Source organism: Nanorana parkeri, unplaced genomic scaffold (genome assembly GCF_000935625.1).
Source record: "Nanorana parkeri isolate BGI_ZX_2015 unplaced genomic scaffold, ASM93562v1 scaffold1023, whole genome shotgun sequence".
NCBI classification, from domain to species: domain Eukaryota; kingdom Metazoa; phylum Chordata; class Amphibia; order Anura; family Dicroglossidae; genus Nanorana; species Nanorana parkeri.
Genome location: NW_017307291.1, coordinates 354,027 through 368,188, shown reverse-complemented (window position 1 = coordinate 368,188; position 14,162 = coordinate 354,027). Strand labels below are relative to the sequence as shown.

Here is a 14,162-nt window from a genome sequence, read left to right as displayed (position 1 = left end):
CGCCTCCGGTCCCGAAGCGATCCTCCGTTCCCAAAACTTCCTGGTTTCGGGGGGAAGGATACTGATGGCAGAGGAGCCGTAGGCTGGTAGCATTGTCTATGCTGACTCATCTCCTCCTTTCTCTCAGAACATTAAATGTATATATTTCTTTTAAACCTTGGAATACCAGGGCTCCCTTTCCTTCTGAAAACAATAGCTGGGTGTCATGCTGGCCCACTGGCTTAAATACTTTTCAGCTACTAAAACCAAGTATGTGAGATCAGGAGTTTGGACTTCAGTTGCGACATGCACGTTTACGGTTTGTGACATCGTATTGAAGACAGAGACAGCCAGGCAGCTAGCATTGTAAGAGGGGATCTCCATAATGGGAGTCTCTGTATTACTTTCATGACAGTTGCATAGTCTGGGCAATTATCCTGCTCTGAGGGTAGACTGAATATTCCTCTTACTGGGGGGCGTGCTGGAGAAGGGGGACATAAGGCATGTCTGGGCTCCAATCAAAAAATCAGTGTGGAGACCAGTTGACTAGTCTACAATGCACAGTAATGAGAATCCATTCATATAGGTGGCCACACAGATGTTCACACGGTAGAAGAAATCTGATGACCAAGTGATTCTACCTGTTGGAGGCTCCACCAGAAGAAAAAACTTTTCTAGATGAAAAACAGAAAGCCTAGGCTGGGGCTTCAGCATGCATACTGGGGGAGGTAGATAATTACTGGTTATGGTGGAGTGTACCTTTAAGTGTCCTACTGATCCTTTTTAAAGTCATGCTGGGAAGCTTGTAACATAATTATCAGTGCAACAGCACAATGGAGCTTCCTCCATTCTCCTCTCTCTTTGGCCACAGGCCAACTCATTTCCATCTACCCTACATTCCTCTTCAATGCGTCCAAATAGTGTCTTGGCCAATATGTCTTCTTCCACTTAGTCTTGCTTCTGGGCTCTATATTGATCTTTCGTCATCCATTTATTATGAACAATTCATTATAAATTACCAATGAGTATTATTGCTGATCTCCTAGCATTCTTGCATCCTTAGGTAACAATAGGTCATTTACTGTATGTGACAATTGGTGTTAGAGTTTTGCGCAGCAAAATAATTCCTTTTCTGGACAGAAGCTTTTAGCAGGCCATAACAACTAATGTCCATCATTACACATGCAAAGTTTCTTCCTGAAAATGTTTCTCTGAATTAACTTTCTGCCAAGGGTTTGTAATGATGAATAATAGGCTTTTGCCTTTTCCCTTTCTTTCAGACCCAGACATGTACTTTTGATTCTGCATCAAGATCAGCAGCATAGCGCAGTATCTGCCATGGTAATTGTGACTAATGGTTTGCCCAATAACATCCTCATTGAAAAGAATACATCTCGTTAGGCAAGGACTGGATGCATATCTATTACAGCCTGTAAGGAGCAGGAGTTACACTATTGCTGGCTGCTCAATGGTCAAAGAGGCAAGACACTGCTTGAAATAAGCAAATGGAGCGGCAACAGGGATCACAGAGCTGTTATTGGTAGAGGAGCATAAACCCAGAGAGACGTCTGCTATAATTTGCATGTGTACTATGTATTCTTCCACATTATAAGACTTGCCAAGCGACTATTCCGCTTTAATTATTCTAATTAGCGTGTGTGGTATGGCCAATTCCTTTATAACTATTTAAAGCTTTTTTTGAGTAACACAATCATAGGACGCTTTAAAATCAACAGATGATGCATTGCTATTCCATACTTGAATACTCTCATCAAAGAAAATATGTGATATGTTGTTGACCTTTCAGCCCTAAAGCCTGCCTGGTTTCCCTTGGCTCCATTTCCTACATACGGGTTTAGCTGTGCGGCTACAGGATGAGCTAGAACTGTATATGCGGAGCTTACCTGGGATATACCTCTACAGTTTCTACTTCACAGCCTTTAGTTTATTTAGATTGTCATTCACAGGGCTAAAGCCACATATGCTTTCTTCAGATCTCATTCATTTTAATAAGAGCTGCTGCACAAGAACTTTGCAGTAGTGTGATAAAGCTAGCAATCTCCCATGACTGCACAATGCTGAAGTTTAACCACACAGTAGTACCTGTTGATGATTAATCCCATCACTTACACAGAGGTGAATGAAGGAGATTACTCATTTACAACATTGGCTCAAACTACACAGCTGACTCATACGAACAATGAGTTACCGAATAGATAGAAAATGATTGGCATATCCAGAGATGCAGCTAAAAACAATCTGTTGTACTCAATGAGCTTAAACCTGACCATATACAGTATGTTACAATCTGATCTCCTTTTATAGAGAACTATGGCCAAACCTTTTTGACTTCAGTCCTCTTTTGGGTCAAAGGAGTACATTTACTAAGGTGCTCCTGTGAATTAAACTCAGCATACAGTGGGCTACAACATGCTATCTGCTGACAGCACAGAGCCGCACTGCAGCCGGGAAAGGTCCTGACAATGTTGTCACGCTCCATGCCCCCCCGCTGACTGATTGACAGCTGGCTTTGCCTCTCTAGAGCCAGAGCCTGCTGTGCCCGCCCCCTCCCCTCTCTGTTCCTCCAGTGCTCATTGGAGCGACAGACAGGGGAGGGGGAATCCCTGTGGGGAGCGGTGAATGACAGCCATCTTTCCATGCAGGGAGAAGACTGTGAGCTGAGCGATCATGGGTTTGCGATTGCTCGGCTCTTGATCTGTAGAGTTGACATGTGACACCTCCAGTGTCAAACACCGGTTCACAGTATTGTACCTTCTACTCTTCCAATACTTCCCCTTTAATAAAACTATGTAAACAATCTATCAAATTTGTAAGCAATCAGGCAGGTCCACTTAAAAGTTATTGGTAGATCTTAAGGTAATTGAACTGCAATATGTATGGTCAGCTTAAGGGATTTCGTAATCTGGCTTATAGAGATAAATGCTCAGTTTTGTACATACCTCATCTTTAACGCCACACACATGCACAACCTAATAATGGTGTCATCACTTGAGCGAATACTGCACCAGCCCAGACAGGACAGGCAACTCTAATAACAGTTTTCTCCTGGGAAAGGTTGTTGGTTTTATTTAAGTTTTGGCTCCAGAGGGCAATGGAGGTTGATCAAGATCAATTTATTTAAAAAAAGACTATATTGTCTTCCTGCCCATCAGCTTATAGAAATGGCTCTCTCATTGTGAGACCAATTACTAACTTACAGGCAGTGTGTGCCAAACCATTGTAAAGACAGATCTGACAATTACAATAGCTGAGGTTAAAAATTATTTAAAGTAGTATTAAAAACTCTCAAACTTTTTTCAATAATGAATTCAGATCAAACCAATATACATTGCCCATAGCAGTATTCCTTTACATTTTTGCATAAGCACTTAGTCATCATGTTTCCAAGCAACTGGCTCCAACCCTCTCAGCTCGGCTTCCCTGAACTTCCCGTTCTGCACAAGATCACAAAGGACACAGCAGACTCCAGCAACTGTCCATCTACTAGCTTGGTGGAGTGGGGAGAAAGGAGCAGGGAAGTGGCTTGCCTCGCTGTGCCTCTATGTTTGTGGAGACACACACAGCTTTCTAGAAGAGACATGGGTGGCTCCATAGGACCCTAAAAAGGGAGGAGCCACCCTAAAACAGGATATAAGAGTCAGTGCCCAGGGGACCCGCTGATTCTGCAGGAAACAAACTTTTAAACATAAAAGGAGCAGCATTTATTGTAAGTGATTTTATCAGTATTGCAAAAAGCTTAAAAACAATTTGCCTTGACTTTCACTTTAAAGAATTTTGAATATACTGTATAGAAATTGGAGTTCTTTAACCCCTCAAGGACCAAGCTTCAGATGCTTGTACTTCAGTTAAGGACCAAATCAATTTTTGCTGTGTGTTCAACTGCAATTTCCATCTTTCTCATTTATCGCACCAACACATTTTTTAAAGGACAAAAAGGGCTTTAATTTGACGTGACATATGCATATATAAGTTCTCATTAAGCACATGAAGGAAGCTGAAACCCTTAAAAGGACCCATGACGGAATAATTGCGCTATTAGTCCTTAAGGGGTTAAGAGACCGCTTAACCAGGTTTACCTGGTAATAAACACACATTTTATTAAGGTGCCCATACACCTTACGACCATCGCAAGACTTTTATCTTGCGACGGTCGTAAGCTTATTAAAAGCTCGTACGATCTGCCCATCTTGGACAGGCAGATCATACTTGCGATTATCGCAAGTCCGCCCCCCTGGGGGGCGGGCTTCTGATGACTGCAAACAGGCAGTGTGCGCACACCGGCCCGTTCGGCAGTTGTCGAACAAGCAGGCCTCTAACCCGCCGAGAATCGTGCGATTCTCGGCAGGTTTTCAAGCCTGCTTGTTCGAAGGAAGACGCTTTCCATACACTTTGCGATTATCGTAGGATCGCGGGATTTCCAGCAATTCTCGTACGATAATCGTACTGTGTATGGGCACCTTAAAGCTCATGTCATTCATGGTAGGGCAATTCATCACTAAGGATGCACCAATCAAAATTATTATAAACACTCAAGTCTCAACTTATTCAAATCCAGTTCATTGGTACAAGAGCAAGGCAGTTAACACAAGTCTACTCAGCCATGGCCAAACAACAGTTAATAGACTAGTCTCCCCTTCTGACGTAGTAGATTATGAAATGCAGACTGAAAGGGACATAATAAAAAGGAGTTGTCATTCTTAAAACCATTCACAAATTATTATGGCTTGTAAGCTTTTTCTTTTTTTCCCCCCATTTTAATGAAATCCCAGGAGGTTCCTATGGCAACCACTCTTGAAAAAGGACAAAATGATTGAGACAACCTTCTAATGCATCGTTCCATTAGAGTAACAGCCGGCAAAAAACCCCAGAAAAAAACACCGTGCTGAACAGAATGGAAAAGGTGCATTGTGGTTAAATCAGTCCATTTCCACCAGCACTTGAGGATAATTCACTGGAATTTTGCCGGGTGTCCATAACAATGTACGTTGCCTTTACAAGGAAAACACAGAACTTTACTGAATAGCTGCATGCACTTACCAAAATGCAGATGTCCACAGGCAGGAAGACCTGTCGCCGGCTGCTGTGAAAAGGAACGGCTCTCAGACATGTGACGATACCCTGTGCTTTGCCAATGTGACTGGCAGCATGGTCCGCGTGAACATCTTTAACATCTACATAGTAGGGGGAGAAATATATATATATATATATACATCAATTATCTGATGTGCAAATGTGGTTTGTTATGTTGTAATGAACATTGAGATATACTATGTGGTCAAAAGTTAGTGGACACAATTCCAAATTATTGAATTCAGGTCAGACAAGTAAATTAATCACCACACTTCAGGCTGCAATATGATAATTGTTTTCCTTTCTGAATGATTTGCCGGAGTGGAGCTTGTAGTGAACGACTGTGTGCTTCCAATCTTGTGGTGACAGTTTGGAGAACTTCTTTCTATTCCAGCAGGACTGTGCCCCTGGCACAAAGCCAGCTCCGTAAAAACATGATTTGATGTGGAGGAACTCAAGAAGCCTGCACAGAGCTCTGACCTCAACCCTACTAAACTCTACTACATTTACAGCAGCCTATGCATTCAGTACCATGCATACATGCACATTATTAAATAGCATACATACAGAAACAGATATCATAATTATATCAAGAAAACCTCAGGCTACAGCTACGCTCAAGGGCAACTGGATATACAGATGTAGCTGGCCACCAAGAGGCATGCCTTTTGACCAGGTGCCATGTAAACACATACTTGCTTCACCTCACATGTACACACATATCTGAGCGAATGAACTAGCAAGGAGATCAAAATCCAGACAGACACCTCCCTGAACTGGAAGGGGAAAGGATATTTACCAGGCAAGGTATTCAAACCTGTCAGATGAATACAACCCCCGCCCCCCAAAGAGTTAGAAGGGTGCATCTACTGCTGCCATAGATGTGACATTGTTGTCAAAATCTGCCAACTATGTATTGCCAGTTTAAAGTATATCTGAAGCCAAAACATTTTTTCTTTATTTTAGTAGAAGTGACAAGTTAAAATTCTTGTGTCCCATTGGGCAGATTTCCCTTCACTTTGTCATATAGACACGACAAGACGTAAGAGAAGTCTCTTCAACGTGAGGGAACTCAGTTGTGACTGGAACACGTGTCCCCATTGAAAGATTTCCCCTCTAATTCTCTGAAAACTTAAAATAATGGTCACCAGGATAAGGAGGGAAGGTAAATCTCCCCAGTGGGGCATAGACAGCCATAAAAATTACCATGAGTTATAACTTTGGTCTTTTATACACTTTAACCACAATAACCCAAAGATACAGTAAATCTACTTATTTTAGGACCCTTTCACACGGGTGGTCCAATCGTGTCCGCCTGTCAGTTTTTCAGGACCCAATCGGATGCCCAATGCAAGTTTTCACCCTGTTACCCCACATGGGGAGGAAATAACGATATGGGAATGGATGTCACAGCAGTGACATCCGCTACGTACTGCTGTAATCAGGAGAGGATGCACGCATGGCCCGTGTGAAAGGGGCCTTACTGTGCTTTTTTCTCTTCCTTTTTACATCACTTGTTATAATTTAGGGCCTGTTCACATGATTTTCAGGCCCGGTTCTGCAGACGCGGTGCTACTCATGCAGTGCGTTTTTGACGCGTTTTCGGTCCGGATGCTGACATTTAATTTTTTTTTTTCAAGCCGTGGGGCTGTCAGTATGCAGATTCTTCCTCTGAGGTCACTTCCGCCTCTCGTAACATCTACTTCCCTTTGTGTATGTACAGCTGGTGATCAGACATGTAATCACATGTTTGCAGGCATGTTGATGGTGCTGGCTACAGCAATCTACAGAGAATGAGCTCACAGGAGACGTCTTTATTGGATATTTTTTTTTTCCTTCACTCGTATGTCCATGGAAAGGTAATGGGCATGTTCAAAATGTTTGCAGTTCATGTCTTTACCTCTACCCCAACCTGTCTGTCTATCTATCTCCCACTCTGACATCATAAAAAGTGGAGCAAGAATAAAAAATTTTTGCTTAGCTGCATTGCGTTCCATTTGCGTTGTATTTTTGATGCGTTTGCGTGCGTTTCCTGACCGGACAAAATGTGACATGCAGTATTTTTTCAGTCAGGAACGGAACGGACTGCGCACGTGAGAACTGTAGCCCATAAAACACATAGGTTACATTGGGATGCATATTTAGTGCAGGAGCGTACGGATCAGGTCAGCACAGAATACGGACGTCGTGTGAACAGGCCCTTAGGGTAGAGTTTGATGTTACAAAGAATTATACTTTTCAAGGATCAAGTACATTTTCTGACCATTTATTCCATCTCTAAGCCCTTTTTATTTGTATTTTATTAATTTTCTATACTTGCATAGGTCTTGCAGATTATATATAAGTGTTGGGTTCTAAAAAAAAAAAAAAAAATGTGCATAGCTATTCATCCTGCAAAACTGCGTGTGGATGAATAGCTATGCACATTCTCTATAGGTTTATACACAGGACACTATAGGTAGCTTGTATTGTTTAGAATAGTTTCCAATGTTGAATTAAAGTGAAATTGAAGCCTAAATTTCCAGAAATGCTGAGAAAAAAGTCTCCTCAGCTAAATGTTTTACTCGGTCTGTCAGCACTTTTTTTCTACAACTGTAATGAGTCGTACATGTGCAGCTCGGTGTAGTATGGGTAGGATTCTTGCTGAGATGAAGCAACTTTTGCACAGGATTTACATCATCAGGGCCAAGCCAATCAAACGGCCGACTCAGAACTCGGGGAGAGGGCTGGGAGGAGATGGAAGTGCCAATGATCGAGGAGAGCAGTGCTGGAGCCTATCACTTATGTAGGTAAATCGGCCATAATGTGCCAATATGCTGTGCTCCTAACTCCTGTTTAAAGTGACAGCACAGTGCCTCTGCTACACTAAAATCCCAAGCAGTGATATCAGCCCTGCTCTCTTATTCTGGACTGCAGAACTTCTCAACCTCTCCATAACATGAGGGGGGTTGTAGCCCACCTTATTAAAACTATGCAGGGCTGATAACACTGCTTGGGATTTAGGTGTAGAAGAGGCACAGTGCGGTTACATCAGACAAAAAGTTAGGAGCCGAGCACATTTCTGGCAGAATCAACAAGCATCTTACTGTACATGCAGTGTTTTTAAAGATACACAATATAGTGAGATGTCAACGTATTACAGAGATGTACTGAATACAATTTTGCCCAACTATAACACTTTAAGTTGTGTATAGCAGTATTCTAGATAAGCCTTGCAAATAAGAAAATACCTTATGAACACCGAGGTGCTTGCCCTTCAAGAAAACCAAATACATAAAAGGATGCTTATATATTAACAGGTGTCACGTTGGGCAAATGTGTGCACAAACCATACCATACAGCAGTACAATGTACTCTCTATGGCAGTGACGTTCAAAGGCAGTATGAATGCATATTTCAGGGTCAAATGTCACAAAAAGATTTAATGGTCTGCTTTGTATAACAGATGCGAAGATGACCCATTCATAAGTGGTCCTTGGCCTGTTGGTATTTAAACAGAACAAAATCACTATTTGATATCTATTAGGTGTAATATATGGTCTGTTACTGACATGTATATTGTTACATATTTATAAGCAACATCAAAAAGTATTTTTTCATATTAACAGATATAGTGAACAGTCTGTTACTAGGATAAATGTTAAATATTTGATTTTCTTTTTAATAAACAAAGTCTGTATTGCCATTAATGTATGTAAACCACCAGCAGGATGTTACTGCGGAATCTCAAAGGTCTATAGACAGAGCTTCAGTTATCCCAAGAATCCAGGGGGCTCTATAATGCAAACCTTGACTTTATTCAAAAGTCAGCACTTGACTCTGCCTGCTGTTTCTACATTTTTGGCCTATCACTGTGATGGACAGTGCCACTGTCCAATGGGAAATGGGAAAGGGCGGAGCCTCTTGGGGGCCTGTAGACACATCCTGGTTGTCTTTGTATCAGGTGCTCTTTATAAAAAGTGTGAAATCTTTCATTTCCTTTCAAATCTAGCTCCAGCCAAAACCTTATTTGCATTTTTGGGCATACTCAGAAAAGGGATAAAACATCTGAAGAGTTTTTATTTGCAGTCTGTGTCTCCTTAGGGAAACTTCCCTTAATTTAGCGTCTTTCAGCAGTGCAGCAAAATAGGGCTCTCCCATAGGAATAAATTGATCCCTGACGCACCAGCGCAGTAAGAAGGATCTAGAGGGGGTGTATTCAGTTGAATGACTGTGCAAAGCCGAGTAGGGAATCACTGCAACAGGAAGGAAGGTAAGTATTTAGCAACGTGACCTGCACCTAAGGGGTGAGAGCATTAAATAAAGGACCACTGTATTTGACGGAGGCTTCTGAAAATGCTAGTTGCCTCTCTGTCTCCAAATTCAATCCTCTCTGTGTCACTGGCGTGGACCAACTGTGCAACAAGTCAGAACTGCTCAGCAACTTAAAGTGACACTAAACTCAGCGGATCAATCTTAAAAATACATTATGTACTTTAACTATTAACAAAAATGTATCTTATTTGTGTATCACTCGGCTGTAGATCCTCAAATCATCTCTGAATTGGTGCTGACACTGTCCTTGCTTCTGGAGGGTGTTCCCCATGATCCCTGTGTGTGTTGTAAAGTAGCCACCGCTCTACGCTCACTCCTGTGATGGACTACAATCTCAATACAAATTAGTAAACTAAACATGAGATTGTAGTCCATCACAGGAGTGAGCTTAGAGCGTTGGCTACTTTACAACACACACAGGGATCATGGGGAACACCCTCCAGAAGCAAGGACAGTGTCAGCACCAATCTGAAGAACTACAGCTGAGTGATACACAGATAAGATACATTTTTGTTAATAGTTATGGTACATGAATGTAAATAAAATAAAAAGAAAGAATGAGCATTTAACTATGATATATTTTTAGTACCTACCGAGCATCTCCAAGGTCAGGTACAGCAAAGAGCTCTGAGTGTTCTCTGCATAGGTTTCCAGCTCTTTAATGTTTCGATATGCTCTATCATCCAGATTCTTTTCCTAACAGCAACAGAAAACAAAACAAAACATATTATACATTTCCAGCAAAAAGACAAAAAAACAAATACATTGAAAATGGATGTGTCTAAAAAAGCAGTTCAAGATTTGAACCACGGCCACATTCTACATCTGTTGTTTTATATTATTTTTGCCCACCTCTGACAGGGCACCACTCAAGCTACTGAGAAAATCAGCAAGTAAATACATTAGTGCAGAGCGCATGAGAAGAGGCCAATTTAGTTGCAGCCTTGAGCAACAGAAAAGCAATTAGCAGCCAAAAATTAGCTCTAAGCCCTGCTCAACAGAGGGAAGATGCTTTCAATTTTATTGTAAATAAAATTTCTTTATTTGTCAAAAAACGATTTCTGCTTAATGAAAAAAAAAAAAGAGCTTAATCCGTGTGTATTGTATTAAAAAGCACAGATTTTACTTAACCGAGACTGCCTCAGTTTTCCTCTAGCTAATGGCAACAAGACAGTAAAATATAAGCATATAAATATAGTTTAATAGCTTTGTACCTGTGTGTATGTTATATTAGACAAGATCACAGCACCACCAAGTGACTGTAAATGTTTACTGCAGCCACACCACAACAGTAAAATGTGGACAGAAAAAGATTGAAATTGTACAGGGAAAAAAACAAAAACAAGGAAGCATACACTGTAAGGCCCCTTTGCACCTGTATGTTTAGGTGCGATTAGGGATTCCTGCGTCAGGAACTTGCGCTTTCCTGCAGCAGGAACCCGTAAATCTAAAGCTGCCCATACACCTTACAACCATCGCATGACTTTCGTTGTGCGATGGTTGTAAGGTCATTCAAATTTCGTACGATCGGCCCATCTTGGACAGGCAGACCGTACTTGCGATCATCGCAAGCATGCCCCGCTGAGGGGAGGGCTTCCGATGATTGCAGTGCTGAGCGGGCAGTGCGCTTGCGCACACCGGCCCCTGCGGCATTCGTCTCCTGTGCATGCCTTACGATTTTCTGCAGGTTTTCAAGCGTGCTCGGAAGACTAATGTCGTGCGACCTTACAGTAGAAGAGCTAGAAAAACTAGAAAAAAATGGTAACCGCATACATTAATAACCAGCCTTTGTAGCAGGGTGCACATGAGAAGGCTTACAACAATACAAAACACAAAAAATCCCCAGCACACCTGCCAGCAACAAAACAAATTACCCTGTCTAACAGTATACGGTAAAAGCAGGTTTTAGTTGCACAAACCTTTGGCCAAAAATATGTAGAAGCCACACTGCCACCGTCAAGGCACCTCTGTAAAGTGTGGTCCTAACTCTATTTATATGAGTCTCCATGTGGGAGCATATTGATGCAGTCAATACATTGAATGCAGGTGTACCAGGAGGTAGCCTACTCCTCCTCACAAGGTGTGGGGACGCACTGGAGGCCCAGCAACCACAGATGCATTCTGGGATCCCCAATGCGTCACCACATCTTACAGTAGAAGAGGTTGCACGTTGCACATAAACCTGCCGATTATCGTGCCATTGCGGGATCACCCGAGATTATCGTACGATAATCAGCAGGTGTATGGGCACCTTTACATTTACAAGCGGCGCAGCTGTCACCCAATCAAGCTAATGATCAGGTGCGAGCCAGTGCATTTACGATTACATGCGGTTAGGAATTGATTACTATTCCTGGACACACAAGCGAAGCGTCCAGGCATAATGATTGATTCTGAACTGCATGTAATCGCATCACATAAGACTACATGCAGTGTGCCGGGGTATAATGAAGACGTGTATCCAAACCTCTGTCATTGTCCTTAGTGGTGAGACAAGTTGTTTTACATGCTAGTTTGGGGGTATAAATGCAGACGCTGACACCGATAATTAACTTGAACGGGTGACAGCTGCCGCTTGTAAATGGCAGATTAAGGATTCCCGCTGCAGGAAAATGCAAGTTTCTGATGCAGGAATCCCGAATCGCACCTAAACATATAGGTGTGAATGGGGCCTAAATTATTAAGATGAAAGTTGGACTGCAATAAGGCATTCATTTATTTATTTGAGGGCATACAGTTCAAAGTGTATGCAAACCCTAACAAAGAAATTCTCTTATTCTCTCCCTTTTGGTCTGTTAAAATTTACAATTTAAAGCATTTTAGCTCTAATCAATAGGTGTAGAATACCAGATTATCCTGTCAGACATTTTGTGAGCTCATAACGTCCTGTGCTCTGCCTGTGTTACACTTTTTATCAGTCTGCATTGTTCCCAGTTTTCTCTGTGGACAAAAGAAAACCTCCTCCTCTGTTATGGAGAACAGAAGAGTGGGTGGTGTTCTGTAGCCCTTACATTTCCCACCCTTAGGGTGGCCTAACACTTCCTGTCCAGGGTGACAAAGCTGTGCCTCTACAGATACAATACAGTCAATGAGAACTGTCACCCTAGGACAGGAAGTGTGTTACTGGCAGGATCAATAGGTAAAAATGAAAAGGAAAAAAGAAAAGTAAATGACCCAACCACTGGTAAGCTGCAATACTGTATATTACATTTTTGTTCTTGGGTTTAGATAAGACATAAAGTGACACTAAAATCAGTCACACTTAATACATTCAAGTACCTTAACTATTAACAAAAATGTATCTTATTTGTGTATCACTCGGCTGTAGATCCTCAAATCATCTCTGAATTGGTGCCGACACTGTCCTTCCTTCTGGAGGGGGGCTACCTTAGTTCTCACCAGCTCCTAACTCGTTGTTGGCCACCAGCTCAAATACTTCTCAATACAAATTGGTAAACAAAATGTGAGATTGTAGTCCATTACGGGAGCAAGCCAAGCTAAAATTATATACCATCCGAGATTATGAAGGCATTTGCTGCGGTCCCGGGTCCCCCAGAATAGCAGGGGCCCCCGAAAACCACAGCGCAGAGGGAGGTGGCTGGTGGTGGAACGGACAGGGCAAGCAGGCCGATTAAAAGTGATTTGTTCAAAATGGCACCCCCACTCTACATTTAGCCCTGCTTGCCCGAAGCAGGGCTAAATGTAGAAAAAAAACAACACGTGACCAATGCCCGGAACTGCATGTCCCAGGCGATGATAATTTCACACTCCTGAGAGGTAATATATTAAAGTGATTATTAATCATATATATATGTTGCAGATACCCAACATATAGAGAGGGTAGAAGCTTTTGTTAACCACTTCAACTCTCTCACCTGTACACCCCCTAAGGACCAGAGCAATTTTTACATATCTGCTACAGGCCTGTTAATTCCGCAATAACTATCATTACGTAAGAAAAAATTATATGTATTTTGGCGATATTGTCTTACAAAAATATGCAATGCAATAAAAATAAAAAAAGAATTCCAAACAGCATAATTGATTAAATAGGGGAATGCCATCTCTATTGCAGATTTTCCCTCATGTGCTATGTGGTAAGTTTTTGAACAGGGACAGAATAAAGTTTAAATAAATATAGTTTTATTATAGTTTCAAATGTATTTGTTACATTACATGATTTTGTTGTAAAAAAAACAAAACACATTTCCTGTGATACCTTTTTGTTGTAGTACTTGGTCTAAATAAATACATCTTGCTGTCATATTGTATTGTCTTACCAGCCTTCAGCGTTCTGTATAATGTTAGGTTAAGGACTATACTAATCTGCCTCAACAGCCTCCAAATGTTTTCAAATTGTGGGAATTGATTTTCAGGAAGTGAGTGCAAGCCTTCGAAACGTCTCAAAGTGAAGGGAAATGCCTTCTTTCACAGTTAGTCAATGCATATCAAGACCAATACCACCCTTGGTGTTAAACACTTCTTACATTAAAGCTTTTACAAAGCCCTAACCCTATTTCATAGAAGCAAAGGTTTTAATACTCTGTACTGATTAATGGCCAAAAAGCCTGAAAGGGCTGTTTGCAAATTTTGGATCAGACTTTCTCAACCAGGGTTCTGTGGAACTCTTTGTGTTCCTCCAGAGGTTGCGAGGGGTGGTAGATGTATAGTGAGCTGTAGATATAATACTTTTTAGCAGCTGTTCCCCAAGACCTGAAAAACATTTTAAGAGGTCATTATGGGGTAAAAAGGTTGAGATGGCTGGATATGTACTATAC

General features: G+C 41.6%; 1 protein-coding gene across 1 annotated transcript in view; it reads right to left on the bottom strand.

Moving 5' to 3' along the window:
• Positions 1–14,162, bottom strand: part of NDUFAF6 (NADH:ubiquinone oxidoreductase complex assembly factor 6) — a 46,362-nt gene that overhangs the window by 19,328 nt on the left and 12,872 nt on the right. Inside the window, exons 5-6 of the mRNA XM_018567229.1 lie at positions 9,978–10,080; positions 5,038–5,171 (exon numbers count right to left, since the gene is read on the bottom strand). Coding sequence (XP_018422731.1) covers positions 5,038–5,171; positions 9,978–10,080 — 237 coding nt within the window. The remainder of the gene's footprint in view (positions 1–5,037; positions 5,172–9,977; positions 10,081–14,162) is intronic.